General features: G+C 38.5%; 1 protein-coding gene across 1 annotated transcript in view; it reads left to right on the top strand.

Annotated features, from left to right (window-relative positions):
• Positions 1-1,887: 1,887 nt before the first annotated feature.
• The window catches only part of LOC135210828 (transmembrane protease serine 9-like), a 28,260-nt gene continuing 4,706 nt past the window's right edge, over positions 1,888-25,441 (top strand). The window contains exons 1-12 of the mRNA XM_064243701.1: positions 1,888-2,060; positions 8,387-8,427; positions 17,120-17,247; positions 18,402-18,523; positions 18,832-18,935; positions 20,274-20,389; positions 21,227-21,493; positions 21,893-22,064; positions 22,379-22,647; positions 23,615-23,754; positions 24,552-24,672; positions 24,834-24,965. Of these exons, the coding sequence (XP_064099771.1) occupies positions 2,028-2,060; positions 8,387-8,427; positions 17,120-17,247; positions 18,402-18,523; positions 18,832-18,935; positions 20,274-20,389; positions 21,227-21,493; positions 21,893-22,064; positions 22,379-22,647; positions 23,615-23,754; positions 24,552-24,672; positions 24,834-24,965 (1,645 nt within the window). The 5' untranslated portion in view covers positions 1,888-2,027. The remainder of the gene's footprint in view (positions 2,061-8,386; positions 8,428-17,119; positions 17,248-18,401; positions 18,524-18,831; positions 18,936-20,273; positions 20,390-21,226; positions 21,494-21,892; positions 22,065-22,378; positions 22,648-23,614; positions 23,755-24,551; positions 24,673-24,833; positions 24,966-25,441) is intronic.

Below are 25,441 nucleotides of genomic sequence, written 5' to 3' on the forward strand. Positions count from 1 at the left end.
ATCAAAGAGTAAATAACATATAAGTGACAAATGAAATGAATCACTCAAGGGGAATTGTAAATCAATGGCACTTAAACGAAACAACTTACGACAAAATTCAAAGAATCGGGGCAATCGCCCTTTCTAAATCCACACACATCACTACACAACACTAGATGACAGGTCACCTCAAAAGTTGAGCCAAGAAGCTGGTCGTTCAGTAATGCATTCGGGTTTTGTTGGGGAAAAGAGAAGTTATACAATTACCACGAATGCAGAACTGACTTACAAGGTTTTCATGAACATATAAAACTTTACAATAATTATCAAGTTCGTTGTCAAATATAAACTCCAAATATAATAGTGTGCAACTTCAACATATTTATTAAATGTAGTGAATTAATTGGTGGTGTGTGTCAATACAATTTTGGGCGATGTCACGCCCATACAGTGAACTACGCACATACGCATACACACCCACAGAGGGGCACGCAAAGGAGCGACCAGAGGGGCGAACTACTACCCTTCTTTTCCCCTCCGATCTCTTGACCTCTCCTAATGGCTTCTCTGGCGAGAGGCACAAACAGGACCCAATAACACCTTCAACTCTTACCTTACGTGATATGCGCAATACATTCCCCAAGAGCAATTTCATATATATAAGGACAAAGGATTTATCATAACTAAAACAGTCATTATACTTCGTTACTAAAACGTCTACTGATGTTAATGTCAAAAGACTTCGTCTTTGTGTAAAACCATCTTTTCGGTGGTAACCACACCACAGATACTACGTACTAGAACATAGCAAAATCAGATAAAATAATGTTAAGAGTGTCATTCTCGAGTCGATGTGGTTCTTTCAGCCTTATGTCATGCAGTATAGACGTACATATTTTTACAAAACATATGGGCATGCGAATATATTTGGTTTTCACATGAATACAAATACAGTAACATAGTTCCTGTCTGTCGGTTACTTGACAGACGGTGATACGCAGTGAAAATCAATCAATAATCTCTTATGAGACAGACACTAATAACTATAATAAAAGACAAATAGCATGGAAACTAGTGAATATACAAAAACATTAGAAAATAAAATCGTTGTTAGAGGAATTCCTCACAATATGAGGCAATTTGCTTAGTCTTCAAATATATGTTTAAAGTTAAGAATCTGCCTTGTGTGGAGGAGCGACACTTTCAGAGACAGGAAAAAAATCCTCTCACATGGCAGTACACAATTAAGTGCTTAGAGCTGACCCGTCTACTATAATCACGTTCTTCGTGTTTGTTTTTAATCTTTAAGAAAAAAATATAAAAACTTCAAGTGAATAAATATAACACACTTGCCTCATGAAAAAGAAAATGGAACAAGGATTGCAAACCTAAATTTGATTCATAACCTAAACAAAATCAAACCGGAATTAGATTCGCAAAGGAAAATTTCGATTTTATCAACATAATGGAAAGAGTATCAGAGTAAGACGTTGATCGGTTTCCCTGTCATACGGCCCAATGTTATCTCATAACATTGGGCCGTATGACCCAAATTACATACACTCGTCCGTCTTCTGACGAAGGGACGATAGATCGATGTCTGACCATGATAGGATGATCTTCGTCTTATTACTCGTGATGTCTGTGGTACCTACATTATGCCAGCCGCAGTAAATAGCCGGCACTTTGTCGGCGTAGATTTACTTAGATTAACCCAATCTTCGTTATGTAGAAAAGTATTCATATTTACGTATCTTTTTTTAGTTTGTTTACATTCATGGCAGAATATCCAGAAATTTTGAAATCTCACAATATTCACCGATATCCTGAACTAATTTTGCACTAATTGCTTCCACTTGTCACAAGTGTTTGGAAGAATACCAAACGTGTTGAGGAACTACATAATTTCGTCAACAGAATTTTATGTTCCTCGTTCTAAATCACTGGCCCCAGTGAAGGAGAGGCATTCAGACCTGTTGCTTTGGTTGACATTCCATTTTCACTCAGTCGTCGCTGCAAAAAATATCATCTGTCTCGACTGAGCCAGGATGGATTGTGTTGCTTTAGGTCTGGTCCTGTTGGTAAGTCTGAAGAATTTCGTTTTTTCTTTCACTGTAGTCGTCTTATAGGACATTCCTTGGTTCTGCAATAATTCTTAATGTAAATGTAATTGTAGTAACCACAAAGCCTCTTAATTTCTCGAATTATTCTCACTTTGTGTTTATTTTGCAAGAGAGGTGCCGATACATAAGATAGACAGTGCGGTAGCCCCACACCCCAGGTTCTGTGTTGCCATAACAACCAAGCATATGGTTTTTGTTTTTATTATATTTCACGTAGAAATCACATTTTATTGTACTATGTTACTTTTTACAACTTTAAATATATTTGAGTTGTATAATATTTTATTGTATTTTATTCTATGTTTCACGGAGCTGGGCTTGGTTCAAATTTTAGCCTACACGATTACTAATACTACTAGTCATTCCAGTTTGGCATTTGTCAAGTGGTGGAAGGTTTAAATTAGTCTATATAATGTATTCGTTGCTCGCTGCTGGTTATGCGTTTCGTATTGAGCCACGTCTCTCATCAAAAGTGTTTATGTTTTGTGATATAATGAATATCAGAAAAGTAGTAAGTGGAAATTTTTTCTGGGTCGTCTAAGTTCTCATTCACGAACTGCTGTATCTTAGCCAGTTTCTTTATTCATTTCCATATTGATTTTTAAATGCAATTTACGTATGATTACGTATGAGAAAAAGTTTTCAGTTAACCCAGTGTGTAGCCAATTCTTCAAGATATTCAGCCATAAAGTAATTGGAAACTTAATCTTAGTTGGGACTAGCAGGTGATGAAAAAAAATACATAATTTATTTTTTCTTTAATAGTATGTCTCGGATCATAATCGCCTTTAATGAACACTAAGACCATTATCAAAATGGTTACACTACCATTTTAAACTATATAGATGAATGAATGAATGATTTATAATAATCTGGTGTCATGACTACCCACCAGGAACGTTGACACCTAATGAAACAATTTGTAACAAACGACAATTTGTAACAAATTTATACACATATCTACCATGGGTTTCAGAGACAGTGCAAGCACGTTTTTTGGCAATATTTCTGTAACGAACACTCGTATCAGAACGAGATTTTGCTATAGTGTATTGCACTCAGTGCCGTAATTTATAAGGTTATCGTGAATCACTAATTGTAAAGAATAAAGACACTTGTCCCTGTACCAAGAGGCATAAACTTCATTAGCCAGAATGGATAGGAACACAACGGTAAAAAGCTCCGCCTACCCTCTCCCCCCACCTCCACCGCCACCCCCGACCTTCCTCCTTCCCTTCTCTCTCTGAAAATTGCTTCAGTTTAAACTTATTTTGTATGATTTTTCTATCTATCTAGTATACATTGTTGTATATATCTAACGATCCTATTGGTTCTTAAATGCCAGTTGACTGATTTATTTATGCGTTAATCCGATCATCTCTCTCTCTGAAAATTACTTCAGTTGAAACATTTTGTACGATTTTTTCTATCTATCTTTCTAATAATAGTTTACATTGGTGTATATATCTGACGATTCACTCGGTTGTTGCCTGCCTGTTGACTTATTTATAATCCGCTTATCTCTCTCTGTAGCAGTGGACCTACTGTAAATGGTTAATAGAGTGAGAGATATCTGAATGTATGGTGTAGTAAAACGATAGACACTGTGATTTATGGTAAAGCGACTGTTATACTTGTGGTTGGTTACCTTTGTAATCCTCATGCGGACTCAGGGTATCAGCAATATATTACTTGTATTACGAAGGTGAAGAAGAGATGGCCACCATGGAACTTAACTGTCTGCACGGTTGCAGAAATTCGTTTGGCACGAAACTTTTCCACTTTTTTTAGCCATGAAAAGGCCGCCAATTGCCTTCAGATTGGTTTTAATGGGTAACTGGTTATAGTTACTCAGTGTCACAAATAAAAACTGAGCCTTTCTACCGGACATTCATTAGAATTAAACCCTTAATTATACCGATGCACATATAACAGTCGCTGTACCATAAATTATAGAGTCTATCGTTTTACTGCTTCACCATACATTCAGATATCTCTCACTCTAATAACCATTTACAGAAGGTACCACTACCACAGAGAGAGAGAGAGAGAGAGAGAGAGAGAGAGAGAGAGAGAGAGAGAGAGAGAGAGAGAGATGAGCGGATTATAAATAAGTTAACAGGCAGGGAACAACCGAGTGAATCGTTAGATATATACACCAATGTAAACTATTATTAGATAGATAGATAGAAAAATTCGTACAAAATATGTTTAAACTGAAGTAAATTTCAGAGAGAGGGAGAGACGAGCGGATCAACGCATAAATAAATCAGTCAACTGGCAGCTAAAAACCGACTGGATGGTTGGATATATACAACAATGCTTATTATTAGATAGATAAATATATAGATAGAAAAATCATACAAAATAAATTTAAACTGAACAACCTTCAGAGAGAGAGAGAGAGAGAGAGAAGGGAAGGTGAGGGAAGGATGATGGACGGGGGTGGCGGTGGAGGTGGGGGGATAGGGTAGGCGTAGCTTTTTACTGTTGTGTTCATATCCATTTCTGGCTAATGGAGTTTTTGCCCCTTGGTACAGAGACAAGTGTCGTTATTCTTTATAATTAGTGATTCACGATGCCCTTATAAATTACGGCACTGGGTGTAATACACTATAGCAAAATCTCGTTCTGATACGAGTGTTTGTTACAGAGTTATTGCCAAAATACGTGCTTGCACTGTCTCTGAAACCCATAGTAGTAGGAAACACTGCCTTGGATCCATCATCATCGGGTGGATCAGCCTTATTCACTCGATATTTAATTGGTGATACAAGAATACAATTATATCTTTAAGCATACCATTCAAAAAATTGAAGTTTCGTCAACATAATCTGATATATGAAAGCGCCATTCTAACTAAAAATAAGCATGTGAAGACTTCGTAAAATATGTTTTCAAGGCAGTTTTAAAGCCAATATCGTGTCGACTGACTGAGGTGCCATTCGTAACCGGCATGGGGGGTTTCACGTCCTTCCCAGCGCTCATTTGAACAATATTAGCGCATGTATGTAACGTTTATTGATCTTAATCAAGATTGCAGTTGTAATCAGCACAATATATTAAACAACATTTTGTTGCCTATATAAGTGAAAGTGTGAAACTTCTAATTCCTGGGGCCATGGTTTGAACTGAAATTCATTTTTACCTCGTAATCGGTGGTTCTATCCTTGCTTCCATCACAACTGAAACTCCACATTGCTTATTTGATTGTAATTATACGCATATTGGTCTTAATTCACTCCAAATTGCACTTGAACTACGTTACTGTTCCTGATTCCTAAGCGCTCACTCCACAAACACAGTTACGGGCACGCACGACAACACTGTTTATGAGGTGCAAAGCTTTATTCCCTTAATTGTTTACCTTTCTCATTATTTAGTTTAACTTTACTTTGTTACTTCAAAATGTTTATCTTAATTCCTGTATCCCTTTCTTGCAACTATATTAACCCCGGAAAATTACAGATATTTCTGAAGTAGATACGAGCAGACGATGGCAAAATTTCATCGTTGCCAATTTAGTGGAGCTTCACATATACGCCGATGCATTTACAAACTGTTTTCATGAATTCTAGTTGTCATGGTAATGCAATAATGATAAAATTGCTCTAATATGTATATATACTGCATATAGATACGCTAATTTCACTTATTTCCCCAATTTTGTGTAAGTCTTATACCCAGTTTGGAGGGTAAACACATTTCAATAGGCAACACTGATAAACAATAAAAGAGTGCGAACAACACTGTAGGTACTGTTCACAGCGAAACTACTGATATTTGAGTCAGGAATCCAGCTAATTTTTCAGCAACGAATATTTTCAAATTAATAATCATGAATATGTAAAATATTTATGCTATTCATGATCTTATGCCGCTGTTTAACTATTTATCTAAATAATTATCTAGCGCACGCTTCTTCTTCTTTTACTGAAAAATCGTAGTTTCCTTGGATCTGCCAAGCGGTTGCTGTCATTGTTGACGATTGTTGTGAAGAAAGTGCCCTAGCATCTATGGGTACAGTAGGTGTGCGGAATTAGCACATGGAATGGAAGGTTTATTGACACAATGTCTCCGTTAACATCGAGATGGCGTCAATCTTCTACATTTTTGGTGTTTTAAGTAAAAATTTCGAAAGCGTCATGGAGGTGTTTGCACTGCGCATGGCTAGACAATCATTAACCTCTGCTTAATCTTAAAATATGACCTTAATTTCTAACTTTGGAGAAAATACTTACTTCAAAAGGATAGTAGAGGTCTCAAGCTGTTGCTTTCACCACCGATAACTCGTATTAAAGTACTTTTTCGGAGGGTGGAACTACACGCAGTCAAAACTGGATCAGCTAGTCCAGTTGTTCCCCTATACTATATACATATATAGCTAGCTATATATTTATATATATATATTATATATATATATAGATATTATATATATATACAATCTACACATGTATACATATTATATCCATAGAAGAGAAACAGTACCTAAATTTCATAAGAGCTTACTGTAGAAACTTAACTGACATCTGACGGATTGCAGTTGTATGCTGGAAACTTATGTAAACAAGTTGCCCCGAATTTTTTCAGCATGTGTCATTTGAATAATGTGAGGGGATATTATTTTTGAAAAATTGGCACAATTTTACTTTTAAATCATTACCTATTGTATTTTTGGTAAAGTTAAGGAGTACTATGCAGCTTGGTTCCTGCCAGTCACCGACTGGGATATTTAAATTTACTGCTGATACTTATGTTCTTATTTTTGTTTAAATATGTTTTATGTTTATGATATTACTGCCTTTTGGTTATGCTTTTACATTCAGCTCCAAGGAGTACAGTAGTAGTCTTCAGTTTTACCATAATTTTCACTTAGAAATATATGATGTTTGCTCTGAACTTTTCAAACCTAATTTGCCACATTTAACCAAACCTAACCAAGGGTAAGAGGTCCTTATCCTAGTGCGTGATATGAGTTTGAAAACATTCCATAAACTACTTTAATCTGAGTAAGAACTATTGATGGGATTCATTTCCTTGTACTTTACTCATTTTGTGGTTTCCTCCACCCTTTTAGGGGACCACTGTGGTCCCCTAAACTGTAGGATATAAGGTTGAGGCCCGATATCTATAAAAGTACTCATTTTCGAACAAAAAAAAAAAATGTCTGAAATGTTCAAAGCACACATTAAAGTATAAGAAAATTATATTTTTAATTCCAGAGTACTATAATGATTCAAAGGAAAATAGTATTGAAAAATGGTATTGTTGCCCACAATCAAAATACTACAAGTTAGAAGAGAAAACTAAGCATTCCTCTGCAGAATCATAATTTAAATAGATTTCTCGGAGAGAAAGTTACTCTGAAGTTTGTTGCTAAAGGAAATAAATCATGTTTCAGTTAATTGACGAAATTCTTAGTATTTTTAAAGTTTTAAAGAGTTTGTTATATACGTAAGTAAAATAAATGTAATAATGATAATCGGAAATGTGTTGGTTTTGCATTTGAAAGACGAGACTGTTTTAAGTGCGCTCATTACTATAAAAAAAAAGGACATAATTCATCACACTCGTTTTTTAAAGCGTTTTCACTATAGTGGGTGTTTTTCATTATTGTATCGTTATTACTGTTACTATTGTTAACTAATATTCGCAGTACTACCCCAACTAAGAATGTTACATCTTTAACAAGGTTGTTAATGACCGCCGTGGACATTAAGTGGCTCACAAGCTAATGAGCTAATAAAAAATTGTTCTCGGTTTTCATTACAGTCTCTGACGTCAATGCTCACATGATGACGAAAAATGTTGATGCAGCTTTCTTGACATAGGTTTTTTATTTATTTTTTTTTTTTATTTCAAAGGCAACCCAACAAAATTCTCATTTCACATCTTTGTTGAACTACATTTATAAATCAACTACTGCTGGTTTTTAAGGAATATATATATATATATATATATATATATATATATATATATATATATATATATATATATATATATATATATATATATCAGGTATATATATATTATATATATATATATATATATATATATATATATATATATATATCAGTTCTTCATATAAAATTAAATATTTTTGCATATGTATATATTTATTATTTTTTTCTAGAGAAAAAGGGTGACCCGAATTTACAGAGTGGCTTATGCACTTCCTCAATCATAATTAGTTGTATAACCTAATTTTCATTTGCATAAAATTCCACTCACGAGTTTGACGTCACTGACATTTCTTATTCATGAAGTATTCTTCAACTTTTCAGATTTCCTGGTATGTGAGTGCCAACTCTACTTCGACTGAATCGTAAGTACTACATTGTTCTATATCCATTTCATTTCTTGAAAAACAAAGGGAATTGTCATTTCTAAAAGACTTTTAGTGGTTTTTGGAAAGTCATGCTTTCATGTTTTACTTTCTCTCTTATGGAAGTGAACATGATTCTTAGTAATTCCTATGTCGCGGGAGGATTTTTCCCTCACCATGACATTACGAATTACGATACGCAAGAATAATAAAACTAGGTACTACTATACATATGCACTGCAGGGTTGCCGTTTTGAGGAATTTCGTATACTAGTGTGACTTTCTGGTGACATCTGGCAACCCTCCGTGGCTTTTCCGACCACAGGCCACGGCACTGAGGAATAAATTTCTTCACTTTGCCTTTTTGTCTTATTATGAAAATAAAAGTTATAAAACATCCTGCTTATTTATAGTAATGAATTTGATTGAAATCACATATTTTTATTCGTCAAAAAAATTTATTTTAAGCTAGTGACGTGTAGTTTTATTTTTATGTCAAGGAAAATAATTCTGCATCGGAAAATAGCCATTCTAACCATTAAATCATAAATAACGCACAAAAATCAGAACTGCTTATGGTAATAGTACTGCTAAAGTGAAGAAAAAACGGCATCGCTGATGCACTGTTGTCAGTCTTCTTGCCTGGAGACAGGGGTCAGAGAATGGTACTGTCACTGTGTCACAGTCATACCTAGTAGGTAGTTGACACGGTGGGTATGAAGACTAATGACCTTTACGCTGCCTGGGAATTAGGGTAGGCCTGTCCTACCTGCTATTACTAGCTACATGATATTCCTTGTGTGTATGGGTCTTACTACTGATGAGGCCAGTAATTGAAGTGCTGATTTCCATTTTAGTATTGAAGGAAATTCCTGGTACTCAGGTTGTTTCTTTACCTATTACTCATTATATCATGCCAAATTTCTCCCAGGCCTAGTCTCCTAGATTTGGTTAATTTACCTAGTCTTCAGAACTCCTGGACTAGATCCCTGAAAATGAAATTTTCATTATTAAAATGAAGAAGTTTTATTGTATACTTACCGAACAATTATAGAGCCGTGATTTCCACGAGCGGCAGGATACTAAATTCAAATTTAGCGCGTCGGCGTCGCCAACACTGGTGGTGATGACGTCATCTCCCTCCACTCGCGGGAGAACCAGGTACAACTGCCCAGGTGAATCCAATTCTTTCTGCCCGTCCGTCCACCTAAGGGGAGGAGGGTGGGTATAATCATAATTGTTCGGTAAGTATACAATAAAACTTCATTTTAATAATGAAAATTTCATTTTTATTGTAGTGTCTTACCGAACAATTATAGAGCTGATTACACATTTATGGGAAGGTGGGATTCAGTGGACCACTAGTATTTTTAAATGGTTACATTTATTGCAATACCAGTAAACACTCAAGGTGTCTGTTGTACCTTACCTTGTAAGAGAGCTACAGCAGACTGTTACTGCCTCTGGTCGGTGCTCTTCTTACTATTGTAGAGGAATTGGAATTTGCCCAAAGTTAGCCTCTACAGGAGTGGAATCCTTCCGTAGTTCAAGCGAGTCAAGGCTGACTGACGGAGGATAGTAACAACAAAGATTGCCCTTGCCCTGGGCTAAGACCAGAAATTCAATCATACAAAACATTTGTCACCAACACCAGATTTAAAAACATATATACCCAACCATTGTAAAATCTGACCTAACAGACTGGTGAGTATCCCAGGTACTCAGTACCCCCAGCTTCCCTTGAACTCGACAACCTATTCAAGGTGAAAAGTTAGCATAGAGGTGACGACCCCTGTGCCGTTTCTCCCAACACCATGCCAGAAACCGCCACCGGACCTAACGTTTTACAATTCTCGAAAACCGTTTCTATCTCTTTGAGATAATGACTCGCAAAAACCGAATTCGATCTCCAGAACGTCCTCTGAAGAATCGAAGCTAAAGATAAATTCTTTCTGAATGCTAAAGAAGTTGCCACTGCTCTAACCTCGTGAGCTTTAACTCTCAGAACGGAAAGATTGTCGTTCTCGGACTGCGAGTGAGCTTCCCTGATAAGCTCTCTAATAAAGAACGATATAGCATTCTTAGAAAGAGGACGAGAGGGATTTTGAACCGAGGTCCAGAGCTTAGAAGATTGTCCTCTGATACCCTTAGTGGCAAACAGATACTGCTTAATAGCCCTGACTGGACATAAGAGCCTTTCTTCCTCCTCATGTCCAACCAAATCAGATAAGTTCCTTACCACAAAACTCCTCGGCCAAGGATTAGAAGGATTCTCATTTTTGGCTAGAAAGGTCAAAGATACCGAAAATACAGCATTGCCTTGAGAGAAACCGACTCTTTTGTCTATAGCGTGCAATTCGCTGACACGCTTAGCAGAAGCTAGTGCAATAAGAAAGAGTGCCTTCTTAGTCAAGTTCCTGAGTGAAGCCGACTTCAAAGGCTCAAACGGTGGCCCCATGAGGAACTTAAGCACCACATCTAAGTTCCAAGCCACTGTATCTTGCGGGAGCTTAGTGGTTTCGAAAGACCTAATGAGGTCCGACAGATCTGAATTGGAGGAAATATCCAAACCTCGATGTCGAAAAACCGAAGAGAGCATGGCTCTATATCCTCTGATCGTCGAAGGAGCCAGTTTCTTAGAGTTCCTAAGAAATAGAAGAAAATCTGCTATTTCTGTTAAAGAGGTCGCAGAAGTAGAGACTTTAGCACTTCTACACCACTCTCTGAAGATTCTCCACTTCCCTTGATAGAGTTTGTTAGAAGACTCTCTCCTACAACGAGCGATAGCTTCTGCAGCTCTTCTTGAAAATCCTTTCGCTCTGACAAGATTCCGGACAGTCTGAACCCTGTCAGAGCTAGAGCGGACAAGTTTTGGTGGAACCTCTTGAAGTGAGGTTGTTTGAGAAGCCACTTCTCTGGAGGAAGAAGTCTGGGGAAGTCTACTAACAACTGGAGAAGGTCCGGGAACCACTCTTTCCTGGGCCAAAAGGGAGCGATTAACGTTAGCGTTACATTGCTGTGCGACATGAACTTGTTCAGCACCTCTCTTATTAGACCGAACGGAGGAGGGAATGCATAAGCTTCCAGACCCGACCAATCCAACAGCATTGCGTCCACCGACCAAGCTAGAGGATCTGGGACTGGAGAACCAAAGAGAGGAAGACGGTTGTTCCTCGATGTCGCGAACAGGTCTATTGACGGTCGTCCCCAAAGGCGCCAAAGTTTCTGACAAATCTGTTGTCCAAAGTCCACTCCAGAGGTAACACTTGCTGTTGACGACTTAACTCGTCCGCCAGGACGTTCATCTTTCCCGGAACAAATCTCGGGACTAGCTGAACCTTTCGCTTCGTTTGACCACAGGAGGAGATCCTTGGCTACTTCGTACAGAGAGAAAGACTGAGTCCCCCCCTGTTTCCGCACGTACGAGAGAGCCGTGGAGTTGTCGGAATGCACTGCCACTACTCGGCCTTCTACTAAGCTCCGAAACTGTCTGAGCCCTAAGAAAATTGCTAACAGTTCCTTTACATTTATGTGGAACTTCTTCTCCTTCTCCGACCAAGCTCCTGAAGTCCGTTGATTTCCCAGTAGGGCTCCCCAACCTGTGTCCGATGCGTCGGAAAAGAACTGTAGGTTCGGGAGGATGGGTCGTAGATCTAACCCTTCTTCCAACCTTGCTCGAGAGAGCCACCACCTTAGGTCCTCTTTTATTTGATCTGTGACAGGAAAGGTAATCGAGTCTGGTTGTGTCTTCCTGCACCAAGAGGCTCTCAGGAAAAACTGCAGAGGTCTCATGTGCAGTCTTCCCAACGTCACAAATTTCTCCACTGACGTCAATTTGCCCAGGAGCCTCATCCACTGATTGGCAGAACTTACCTTTTTGTCCAAGAACTCCTGAAACTGTCTCCAGACAGCCTTGAACCCTCTTCGGGGACAGAAAAGCCCGAAAAACTTGAGCATTCAGAATCATCCCCAAATAAAGGATGCTCTGAGATGGAACCAACTGGGACTTCTGTTTGTTGACCAGAATTCCTAACTTTCTGGCAAGATCCAGAGTTGTTCCAAGGTCCTTCATGCACCGACTCTCTGATTCCGACCGGAGAAGCCAATCGTCCAGATAGAGGGAGATTCTTACTCCTAATATGTGTAGCCAGCTTCCTATCGGGGATAGAACCCTGGTGAAAACTTGAGGAGCGGTCGCTAGTCCGAAGCAAAGCGCCCGAAACTGAAACACCTTGCCTTCGAACATGAACCTCAGGTACTTCCGAGATTCGCGATGTATCGGAATGTGAAAATAAGCGTCTTGCATGTCCAGAGAGACCATCCAATCCCCCTGTCTGATGGACTCCAGAACCGACCGAGTGGTCTCCATATGAAATTTTGTTTTCTGGACATGCAAGTTCAGGGCGCTCACATCCAAAACCGGCCTCCAGCCCACCTGATGACTTGGGAACTACAAAAAGGCGATTGTAAAAGCCTGGAGGAAAATCCCCTTCTATCTGTTCTATCGCTTCTTTGAGAACAAGCGCTTCCACTTCTGCGGCTAGCGCCAGAAATTTGTCTGAGCCCGGAGAGTATGCCTGGAATGGAATTGGCACAGGTGAGAGCGAGGGAGGTGAAACGAGAGGAATACGATAGCCGAACTTGAGTACTTGCACTACCCAGGCTTCTGCTCCTCTGTTTTCCCATTCCTCCCAAAACAGAGCCAGCCTGGCTCCCACTGTGCATGAAGAACCGAGCTTTCATTTGGAAGGTTTGTTAACCTTGGCCGAGGCCTTAGACTGAGGTCGCAAATTCGATTTCGGCCGAAAGAAGCGCTTGGGTTTTCTCCCTCGAAAAGGCGCTTGGGCCAGAGGAGAAACCGAAGGAACAGTCTCCACAGGAGCTTTAGGTCTCTTAGTAGACTGTGCCAGTAAATCCGAAGTAGATTTCTTATCTAGCGCAGACGAAATTGACAACACTACATCGTCTGGAAAGAGGTTATCTTTCACAAAAGGAGCAAACAAGAGAGCAGACTTCTGTTGGGACGTAACCCTTTTAGAAGCAAAGGAGCACCAAAGTTGCCTTTTCTTAAGGGTACCAAAGGCGATGAGCGAAGCTAACTCATCACATCCATCCCTAATGGATTTGTCCGCACAGGACAGAACACCAATCCAATCCTCCGCTAACTCCTGGGAAAGAGAAGGACAGTCTTCGATCTTGGCCGCTAAAGCGCCAATAGTCCAATCAAGGAAGCTAAAGACTTCCAAAAGTTTAAATTGATTCTTTACAACGTGGTCCAACTCAGGCGCTGTAAAGAAAACTTTCGCTGCGGCGAAAGCAGATCTTCTAGAGGAGTCGATTAAACTGGAGAAGTCTCCCTGGGAGGAGGCAGAAACTCCCAGAGAAGGAGCTTCCCAGTTACATAAAACCTATACCTCTTACGAAGCAACTTAGAGGGAGGGTAAGCAAAAAGAGCCTTCCCTAAGTCTCTTTTCATAGACATCCATTTCTCCGTCTCTTTCAACGAATGTCTAACCGCTTTAGATAGACCAAGTTTTGGGAGGAGAGGGTCTGAAGTTTTCCTCCTCATCAAAAAAGTCGAAGTTGGGGAGCGCGGAGCCGCTTTCTCAAAATAATCTGGATAAGATACCAGAAGAAATCTAAGGAGACGTGAATAACACGAGAGGTGATGTGAATCCTCCTCCTCTACTTCTTCTTCATTCTCCGATACCGCCGAAGAAGTAGACGGAACTACAACCGGATCTGAAGGTTTCGAACCACCCTTGGACTCATTCATCCAGTTGGTTAACATCTCTAACTGCTTGCGCAAAGGCGCCAGAGACGAATCAAAAACAGTTAACGTAGGCTTGGAAGAGCCTAAATGTTCAGCAGGAGGCGGAAAAACTACTTGCGCCTCGCTCGGAGCCGCCGAAATTCGAGGCGAAACAGGCGCATCAGGCGTAACAGACGAAAAAGCGCCTAAAGAAACACCCTTAGAACTGCTAGCTACAGCGCTAAAACCACAATCTCTACTAGTAGATGGAGCCGAAAAAGGCACAGATTGAGGCGACGAACGAGCCGCTAACGGCCGCGGCGCAACCCTACTCTCAGGCTCCTTATACCGCTTGACTGGAGGAGGCGAAGAATCGGCGCCTGAACGCCTCTTTAAGGGACGCGAAACGGGCGAATCTCGCCAAGAGCGCCGCGCGACCGGAGACGAATCGCTTGAATCATTCGAAAAGCGTCTGACCGCAACACCTTTCCAACGCTTAACCGAGCCCTGTTGAGGCGCAACAGGCTCAACAAGAGAGGCGCCTGTCTGTGGGCAAATCCCGATCGACTCCCTTGGACTTCCGGTATGTCTTCTCCCCGGTGCGGGGGAGCTGGACAGTGACCTTTGTCTAGGAGACGTGTCAGGACAGACAGACGCACCCTCAACTACACTCTTACCTGAGGTCGCTTTCTCCAAAAACGTCTTAACTGAATTACCAAGTTGCAAAACCGTATTCGCTAGTACCGAAAATTTCTGATCTAACCTCGATTCCAGACTGGCAATGGTGTCGGAAGAAACTACACGGGAAGCCGGAGAAGTGGGATTAGTAGGAGGAATAGGAGGTGTAGTTAAAGGAGACATAACAATTTGAGGAGAAACAGAAGGAACAGATGCATCGCAAGACGAAGCAGAGCTAAGTCTACTTTCCCTAGCTAATTTCTCCGAGTATGAACTAAAAAACTTCCATTGAGAATCAGTCCAATCACTACACTCGTTACATGTTCGATCTGCTGAACAAACCTGTCCCCTACACTTAACACATTTAGTGTGAGAATCATATTCTAACTTGGATAATCTAGTTTTACATCCTGAGATGCAAAACCTAACTCCCGACGGACTAGAATCCGACATGGCAACGCCTAAATAAAAAGCAAAATAACAACAACGCCAAAAAAGAGTACTTCACCAATTCCGAAGATCAATTCCACCAGAAAAAAAGCGAAGCAAAGTCATCCAACCGCACCGACCACCGATGTTCACCGGACGCCGGCAGGAAAAGAATTGGATTCACCTGGGCAGTTGTACCTGGTTCTCCCGCGAGTGGAGGGAGATGACGTCATCACCACCAGTGTTGGCGACGCCGACGCGCTAAATTTGAATTTAGTATCCTGCCGCTCGTGGAAATCACGGCTCTATAATTGTTCGGTAAGACACTACAATAAAAATATTAATTTTATTTAATTTTTATTTCCAGAAAACAATACAAATTAGTTAAAAAAAATAACTCTAGCCTATATTGAGACCTAAAAAAAAATAAGTATATCAACTACACACTATGGAATTGCTTTTCCTTCATAATAGGATAAGTATCAAACGTGGAGCAGCCCTGGAATCAATTAATTTACAGTAAGGTGTAAATCATTTGATACCCTACTCCACACAGTACTAAATGTTTGTACACAATATATGTCAATGGATAAGGCCACCTGAAAGATTTCTGAGAACAACTTGACCTAAAATGAGGTAAAATTAGGCTAAGGTGCCTTTTAACAGGATATAATCTAGCCTGGGCTTCTTCAGAAATCGTTAAGGATAGCCTATGCAAAGTTTACATGGCTGATTTTTGACTAGGTTACAATAGGCCACAAAGTTGAGTTAGTTTAATGAGGGTACAGGTTAAGTCCTATGTATAATTAAGTTTTCCATGAATTTATACCTACACTATATAGCCTAACTATATTTATAAAAAAATAGTCATAATTCCTCATTCAAACAGGATTACTCTAGGGTAGGCCTTCTTAAATTATTGTATAGCCTAGTCTAAGATCATGATCAGGAGTGGAAATTTCCATGAGAGAGGTAGGGGTAACCCCAAGATGCCCTGTAGGATGGCCATTTTGTGGTACCCTTTTGCACTGGTATTTGCAAAAACTTCATACAAACAAAACTTATAACTACTTTTTTTTTTAACGTTTTACAACCCTATCAAACGCTAAGTTACAACTCAACTAACACAGCAAAATCTCATGACAACTAATGAACATGAAGCATCTTTCGACAATGAAAATTTTCCACATTAAGGCGTTGCAATCAGGTTTGACTGGGTAGGCAACTCTGCACTTGAATTCTCGTCTGCTACTGTTCTTTCATGATAGTGATCTGTTTCAACTAATGAACTAACGGTAATATCACGTCTTTAAAAGCTTACCTTGCAAGGGATAGATAATCATTTGTATTAATAACTTGGTGAAGTAGCCAAAATGAAGGTCTCACATGAAAACATTCGTGATCCTTACATGTGTTGCCAGTGTTACCAAATTGCAGACGAAAGATTCAGGGCAGCGCTCCCATACTCAAAGTGAGAGAAAAAAAAAACAAAACAAGGGACTGGCTACATTGCCATGCACTCGTGTCCACAACAAAATCGAAAACATTTTACAGTTCCAATCACTCTTACAATAGTAGTGTAAAGATATTAGAGGAGGATGATGAATCAATTCCCAAATAAATCACTAGTAATCAAAGGAATATTTTCCCCCTTACACCTACAGTATTTTATTATTAATATATAATATAAATAGTGTTACTATTATTTATTTTTTTTTTTGTCTATCACAGTCATCCTATTTGACTGGATGGTTTTTATAGTGTGGAGTTCCAGGTTGCATCCTGCCTCCTTATTGCCCTTTATTTATTCCATTTCTTTCTTTATTTATTCAGATGGATCATGCTACCGCAAAATGGGGAATCATTCACCAAACAACCAAGAGATGGTTCAAGCGCCTGGCCCACGGGGATGATTATGCCCCGTAACTTCAAGTCTTCGAGGGACACAATTAATAACCGAGGTACGTACTGTCCAGAGTAGTGTCCCTAAGGAATTGTTCCCCTCAACATGTGAACTCTTAAAATCTAGAGATTCACATCATTCAGTTCATGAAAAACTAAAATTAATTGAGACTTACCAAGGGTTGTTGATAGGTAGATAGCAGTGTCATTGAGGAAATGTCTTGCTTTTGAAAAGCTGTTTGATATTTCCTGCAAAGTAAGAAAATAACTTCAATTGTGGGATTGCTAACAGTGGTGATTATGGTTATTGCTTTCTAGTGTTTTCTTGTTTTGAATTAATTTTATTTTGGTTTTTGCTGAGAATCCATAGTGTATAGGCAGTCCCCGGCTTACGACAGGTTTGGCTTACAACGTTCCGAGGTTAAAACGCTTTTCAATATATTTATCAAAAATTATTTTCAGGTTTATGACGCATGTTCAAGGGTTGCGACGCTTACAACGCTGATCTGGCAGAAGAAATATGACTCCAAAAATGTAAAATAATCAATATTTGAAGCATTTTTTTTAATGAAAAATGCAATGAGAATGCAGTTTACATAGTTTTTAATGCACCCAAAGCATTAAAAGTAAGGTTTTCTTAGGATTTTTGACAATGTTCTGGCTTACGACGATTTTCGGCTTACAACGCGTCTCAAGAACAGAACCCCTGTCATAACCTGGGGGACTGCCTGTATTTGAATTTGGAGGTCAATATCAAAGTCAGTGAAAATACTTGAAAAGACAATAATAAACTACGATGTAATTAAGCACTTTGAATTGGAGAAAAATTAAAGGAAATGCCAGTGAACTAGGCATAATAATCAAACGTGGTAAAGTAGTACTGGAATACATCTGATCCTAACCTAACCTAATTAATCCTAAACTAACATAATCTAACCTAACCTGGTGGCCTCGTCTTCTTGAACCTAATTGGGAATTTATCTGTTCCTTGACCCAAACAGACAACTCTAAGATTAAAGAATTTCATAAAACAAACGCCATTTAGCGGAGAAAGTTATCATGAAAAAGATAGACAGGTGGTAGGATATTAGACTAAATATTGTATACAGTGTGGTGATGTTCCCTAATAAACATAGCAACATGTGTAAATAAATCTTCTACTACAGAACACTTAGGCTACTCCGTGACTTATTCTTGTCGTTTTCTCACTTAGGCCAAGGTGGTCCCCTTCCATGTGGCACTTATAATTTGAATCCTGGCCAGACCGTCACCATTCAGTCTCAGAACTACCCATATAAATACCCAGCAGGCTACTCCTGCCAGTGGACCTTCCAGGTTTGTTCCACTGAGAGTACTGTGGTGTTATATTGTCATTTCAACAACAATCAAAGAGTACTTAAGAGGCCATTTTGGCTTATCATCATTGCATGACAGTGGGTAAAATGAATGTTTAGTAACACATAAAGACTTGCCTTCTTGTTCCACTTTTCCCTGAATCCAAAAGAAATTTTACAGAGTTAAACCGTTATCCGCCATTTTCCTTAAAATGTTTCCACAATAACAACAATCACTTTTATCATTATTCTTACTGCTACATTAGCCATTCACTTGTTTTTGTCTATATTTGCAATAAATCTTTTCAGGGAACATCTTCAGAGTCATCCATATCCATAACATGTACTGACTTCAGATTGCAGTACTGCAAATATTCATTTGTGATTATCACCGGAGAAGACCTCTACAAAAAGTAAGATGATAGTTTTGTGGCATATATGTACTACCTACATAAGAAACTTTCAAGTTTCTTATTCAGTAATTCAGCAGCATATCAGCAAAACTGTTAGACCAGCGCCATAGAAACTAGATCACCGATAACTGGAGACTGCGTTACAGAATGATTATTAATGAAAACAAACTGAAATGTTGGTTTTGTAGTAAAATACCAACAGTCCTCAAAATCAATATGGTAACACAGCAACAACCCAAACCGTTTATGTATTTCCAGCCACATTTGTGACTGTCGTCTGTCACATTTTGGAAACTTTAAGCTTCAGTTACACATACATGTACATTACATATATCTATTCTCTTATTTTTAAGTTGCGTAGAAAATGGACAACCAAAAATTTCGTGAGCATATGAGTACATATTATACATTCTCCAAAACCAATTATGGTGCTATAATGCTTATAAGAAGTAGAAACTTTAAAATTATTTTTCATTTTGCATAATTTCTAATTTGGTTCTTCAGTGATTAGCATAACATGTCACACTTGATCATTAATTTTATGATTGGTCACTTGTGGAGATTCATGTTGAGCAGTGCTGTAGTATTACAGTACTCTATTTTCTGAGAATTTTCTAAAGCTTGTAACATCTCAAGGCTATTGGAAAGGTCTGTAAAGAATTTTCAATCAAATAATGATTTCATCATTATCTACAGATACTATAAATAAACATATCTCAAGCTGAAGTTTCCATAATGAATTACATACATCACAGCTTTGCATAAACATAGAGAATACTCGATTCCTGATGGATAGAAGCAGTTATCTTAAGAAGCACATCTTCAACTGTCAGTGGCTACAGGTAGATAATTTTATTTCAGACTAGTCTACCAACATTGTCAGAAATTTGGTAATGTAAGAGATGGTTGATATGGCATTTCGTGGGTCCAAGAACAGTATGCAATGTCCCAAAAGCTCATACCATGGCACCTTCATTCAGCACACTTATATAGGGCACACTAATGACAAAGACAAGTCTAAATGTATTAAAACGGGCTAGAATATAAAATTTAGGCCAAGGCCGCCTTGCGCTAGGACCTATAAGGTCATTCAGCGCTGAAAAGGAAACAAGAGTAAAAATGTTTTAAAAGCTGTGATAGGAGAAAAACCTCAAAGCAGTCGCACTATGAAACAATTGTTACAAGAGGGTGGAAAGTAAGATGGGGAAAGAGAATGTGAACAGAGGTATACAGTAAAAGAAAAACTGAAAGGGGTTGTAGCTAGGAATGAAGAGACACCGCAAAGAACTTCAGCTTAACTCAGGTATGGTGGGTGAATCAAGATTTCCTCTCCCACAGGTACTGTTGGGTACAAGATCCTTTTACGGAAACAAGTAAAAATAACCAGATGCAAGTTTTTTTCAAAACATTGAGACGACAAGGATATGGCTTCTCCTGTACTGTTACTGCCTCAGGTAAAGCTGGTTGTTGACTCAGAGGAGACTTCGGTTTTAAAGTGGCATGTATTATGTATAAGGAAACACTGGGAAATTTTTTTTATTTCATTGGCTCATAAAACTCTTTATTTATTCTTGAATACTTCTGGTTCTTTGGGGGAAGTTTTTCACCTAAACATTTGAAGGTCATCCAATTTTAGTATCTTCCTCTATATTATATCATATATTTTTTTATTTTCCAAACATGTTATTGTTGCTTGTATGTATTGTTCCTGAACTCAGTATCATAAAAAATTACATGAAATAGTATGTAATATTTTTATGATGCAGAGTTCAGGATCATGTTCATATTACGTATCTCGGTAATTCAGTGGGGCACCTGGTTAATTTATTATTATTATCATTATTATTAGATGACCAACCTGGCACTGCCTGGTAAAACTCAAAATGACAACAGATAAAATCTCTCTCTCTCTCCCTCTCTCATTCTTTCCCCTCCCTAACACCCCCCCTACCCTCTCTCTCTCACTCGCTCTGTCTCTTCCTTTCCGACATTCTTGAATTTAATACTTCACCCCTTCTCACCCCCACCCTTTTTGGTGCTAGTGATGTCTTCCCTACAGTATTCTTTACGAAATAGTAAGTCATATGTATGCCAAGTTCTGTTGAAATTGCTCAATGCGTTTCAGAGTAATGCTGGAACATACACACATTCATTCATTTTTATATATGTATATAGTTGATTATTATTATTATGTATTTGTAAAAAGCCCCATTTCATTTGTCATTCATTTCAAGGGTCTATTAGTATTATGTCTTTGCCAATTATTTATTAATTAAGGCTATCTTACTTAGTTCCATCAACTACAACTTCTACTACAATAACAAGAACTACCACCACCACCACACCGTCAACAACAACAAGAACCTCTACTCTATCATCATCATCAACATCAGCTTCTACTACAACAACAAGAACAACAACTACTACGCCACAGACAACGACAAGAACAACTACTACTACGCCACAGACAACGACAAGAACAACTACCGCCACACCGTCAACAACAACAAGAGCCTCTACTCCATCATCATCATCATCAACAACCAAAAGGCCATGCCGTAAGTACGGAATCATGTGAAATCTGAAAGAATCTCCAAAGTTGAGTTTTCCTCAGTCAAATTAAACAACAGCTGCGCATAGTAACAGTAGTAGGGATTTGCCTTTGAAATGAAACCCGTGTCCATTTTATTTTTGCCTTTGGTTGTGCTAGTTTAAGCTTTTATGTTGAAACCAGGTTTAGACACCAGTTTCAGAAGTACTATTTTAAAACCATCTGGGCAACTGATTGCTTAGAACTACTACTATGCTACCCAAAACTTATATTATATCAAAATGGATCAGACCCTGATAAAGTCAGCTGTATCCTAAAATCTTGTCAATGAATTGTGCATGGCTGTTTTCATCCCAATTTTTTTTTTCATTTTCATTTATCATCTATTTTAATTTCATTCAAACAGAACCTTGTGGCACTGTGAACCGTGTGTCACGAATTGTAGGTGGCGTGGAGACTGAGGTGAACGAGTACCCATGGCAAGTCGCCATAGTCTATGCTGGAACAAGCAGTGTCTTCTGCGGTGGTTCATTGCTCAATGACAGAATCGTTGTGACAGCGGCACATTGCATTTTAGCGTAAGAAAAGATCATAATCATTATCTGGTTCTTAAGACTTTTAGCATAGTCTTAAACTGTTACTGTCCATTCAACTTCATCAGGACAAAATTGGATGATCCAAGCCAATGTTACACTAGTGACCGTCATCATCATCTCCTTTTATTCTTGCCTTAATTGATTGGAGTATCTGTGGTAGAATTGTTGAGTAACAGATCAAAACTTGGGTTTATAGAATTATAGGGAAGATGCGATTATTTGTACCTGTAGGATGCATGACCTTATTTATTTCATGTTTGACTTCCAGGATGTTTATTTTCTTTTGTGTTTTTCAGTATATATAACAGCAATATCATAGCAGAAGTTCTCTTGGGGGCGCACAACTTATCTACCCCAACGGGAACCCAACAGAGGACAGCGATTGCTGCATCAGGTTATCATGCCAATTATAACGCATCAACCTTTGATCATGACATTGGATATCTGCTGCTTTCTTCCTCTGTACTTCTCAGTGAAAGGGTGAAGCCTGTTTGCCTTCCAGATGTTCTCAAAGATTACAGTGGTTACCAGGCTGTGACATCTGGCTGGGGAACACTGAGTGAAGGTATACTACTGTACCTCATTAATTGTCATTATCATTAGTACCACTAGTAGTATTATTATTATATATAAAAAGAAAGTTGAGGTTAAATTAAGATCATATTAATGTATATCTATCCAACACTTTAGAATGGAAGACAGTGTGCACTATAACTGTAAATAAGTAAGCTGTGCAAAATATTTAGTTTTAAGAGCAAAACTTAAGTCCTAAGGATATAAATAATAACTCAGAAGTTTTTTGTGAAAATTTCATGATTACATAGGAATGAGAATAAATTCTTGTAACCTTCTTCAACAACTTGGGGAAAAAGAATTTTTACCCATGCATAAAAAAACTAAAGTGTATGAATAGCTTTTTATGCAAAAGAGCACATGCTATCACAGTGGTGACTTAGTCTCTGAAAACATTCATTTGATGCTCTGAAAAGCATTTTTTCCTTCTCATAAGGGGTGCTGAATGACTGGCCAGAATGAGGAAATGGATGTCCATTAAGAATTGCATTTGTAACAGAAGACCATTTGAACTAAAATTTCTATAAAAAAAAATTCCATAAGAAATCAAATGTTGAAAGTATAGAAGGAAAAGACTTTAAAATAGAAATGAATGTAAAGAAAACGTAAAGGTAGAGCTACAGTACGTATAAAGATTCGTAAGTGGGAAGATGTATCAGTGTTTTTTGAGGGAATTAGGTAATGATCATAAATTACCTGGCTCCTCACAAGAAGCAAATGAATAATTTGAGTTATCTGGCATCTAACGAGGAAGAAAATGAAAGATATGTTATCTGGAGTCCTATGCGAATAGAATAGTGGATGAATTAGGGGAGGAAAAGTTATTCATTCTACTGTTATTGGCTGAAGGGAGGAGGAGAGAGTGAAAAATAAACCCAGTAATATGTTAAGAAGAGAAAAAGTCATTTAAATTAGTACATGCATGTCTGAAACTCATGGTGTCACTGTGTCCCAACCAGGCGGTCCCCAGCCAATTGTTCTTAACGAAGTGGATGTGCCAATACTGACGAATGAAGCCTGTAGCCAGAGCTATAATGGTTGGGTGACCAGCAACATGATCTGCGCAGGGTATGCAAGTGGTGGTAAAGATTCGTGCCAGGTTAGTTTTCAGAGTGGCTGGGTATATCAGAGATTTCCAGGTGATTAATGTCTTTGGAAGTGTTTTTCTTAGTAAGGAAGGTGGTAGGAACAGATATGTATAGGATTACATGACTTTTTCATAATTTATCTCAGAAAGATGTAGATTATAGCTTTGCATTATATTTTCCTGTCTTAACTTCTTTAGATTCTTTTTTAACAATGATGATTAGGGAAAAAATAAGTTTTCTGTATAAAATGAAAAGAACCCTGAGAAAGCATAACAGAATAAATGGAAATAAATACTAAGAACTAAACTAAAATTTGGTTTCCATTTTTTAATGTTCTGAATCAGTGCATTGCAATTGCTATGCATTTTTTAATTTAGTATTTGAACAACGATTTTAGAGATTTAGGTATTCAAAAGTGGCTGTCATTCCTGCAACTTTTCCTCTCACTGCTTTGTTGAACTTTTCTCGCTTCCACTTCAAGGTGAACTGGCCATTCGTAAGGTACGTATTGCTATATTTTTGGGCTTGTTAACCATAACTTATGAGTTTGTTTTTCTAGAATATTTTTTAAAAATGTGTTATCTGATGAAGCTGTGCTGTCGTGTTGTCTTCTGTGGTGTGTTGGCCGGAAAATGTAGATAGAGTTGTTACACTGTCTTATGACTTCAGCAGTTTTGTAATTGACAATGGAATTAATTTCATTTATGTTAAAAATCTGTAGTTGAACGTTTGCTGGGTCACTAGAAATATACCTTACTATTTCAGTGGTCCCCAACTCTAGATGACAATGTTAAGTCTTGCTTCGCAGGGTGACTCTGGGGGACCTCTAGTGGTGGACGACAGTGGCAGATGGGTCTTAGTGGGCATTACCTCTTGGGGAAACGGATGTGCCAGGCCCGGTAACCCAGGCGTCTATACCAGAGTTACTCGTAAGGTTCTTGAAATACAGTTGATGAGATGTAATCCTTATTTTTTTCAATGGAAGAAAATAGGCTTGCCATATATTTCTAATATCGAAAATATACATTTTATAAAGATCAATTATTCTGTTTATAATTCTAGTAAGGTGAGATATGCAATTGTTCAACAGGGTATATCAGTATCCTTGTAGAACTCATGAATCAGTATGGAGCAAATAATCTGTGTAATGGTACAACTGCTGTGCCAACTTCAACCTCAACGGCAACATCAACTAATGCTTCTCTCCCATCAAACACCTGCAGTAAGTCTTTTCCAAAACTGCATGAGAATACTACTATAGTAGATTCACATCAACCATGCATCTGATGTCTAGGCCAGTCCCTTACGACGCTCCTGATTGGCTGTTGATAAGCTATTCACAGGGCTGGAAACTCTCTTTCTCTCTCAAGAATCCACATAGGCAGGATCTTTGTTCCACCTTTCCTGAGGGATACATCTTTCAAAAGTATCACTCAGGAGAGGTGGAACATACATCATGCCTATGTGAACTCTCTCGAGAGAGACTGAGTTTCCAGCCCTGTGAATGGCTTACCAACAGCCAATCAGGAGCGTCATAAGGGACTGGCCTAGACATCAGATGCACGGTTGATGTGAATCTGCCATGTACATAGTGTAATAATGGCTGTACCCCTTCCCTCACCAGAAGACTTGGAGCAAACTTTAAATTCACTTTTGGCCTCAAAAAGATTTGTGTGGTATCTGTTTTCAAGGTTTCTT

Source organism: Macrobrachium nipponense, chromosome 4 (assembly GCF_015104395.2).
Source record: "Macrobrachium nipponense isolate FS-2020 chromosome 4, ASM1510439v2, whole genome shotgun sequence".
Lineage (NCBI taxonomy): Eukaryota > Metazoa > Arthropoda > Malacostraca > Decapoda > Palaemonidae > Macrobrachium > Macrobrachium nipponense.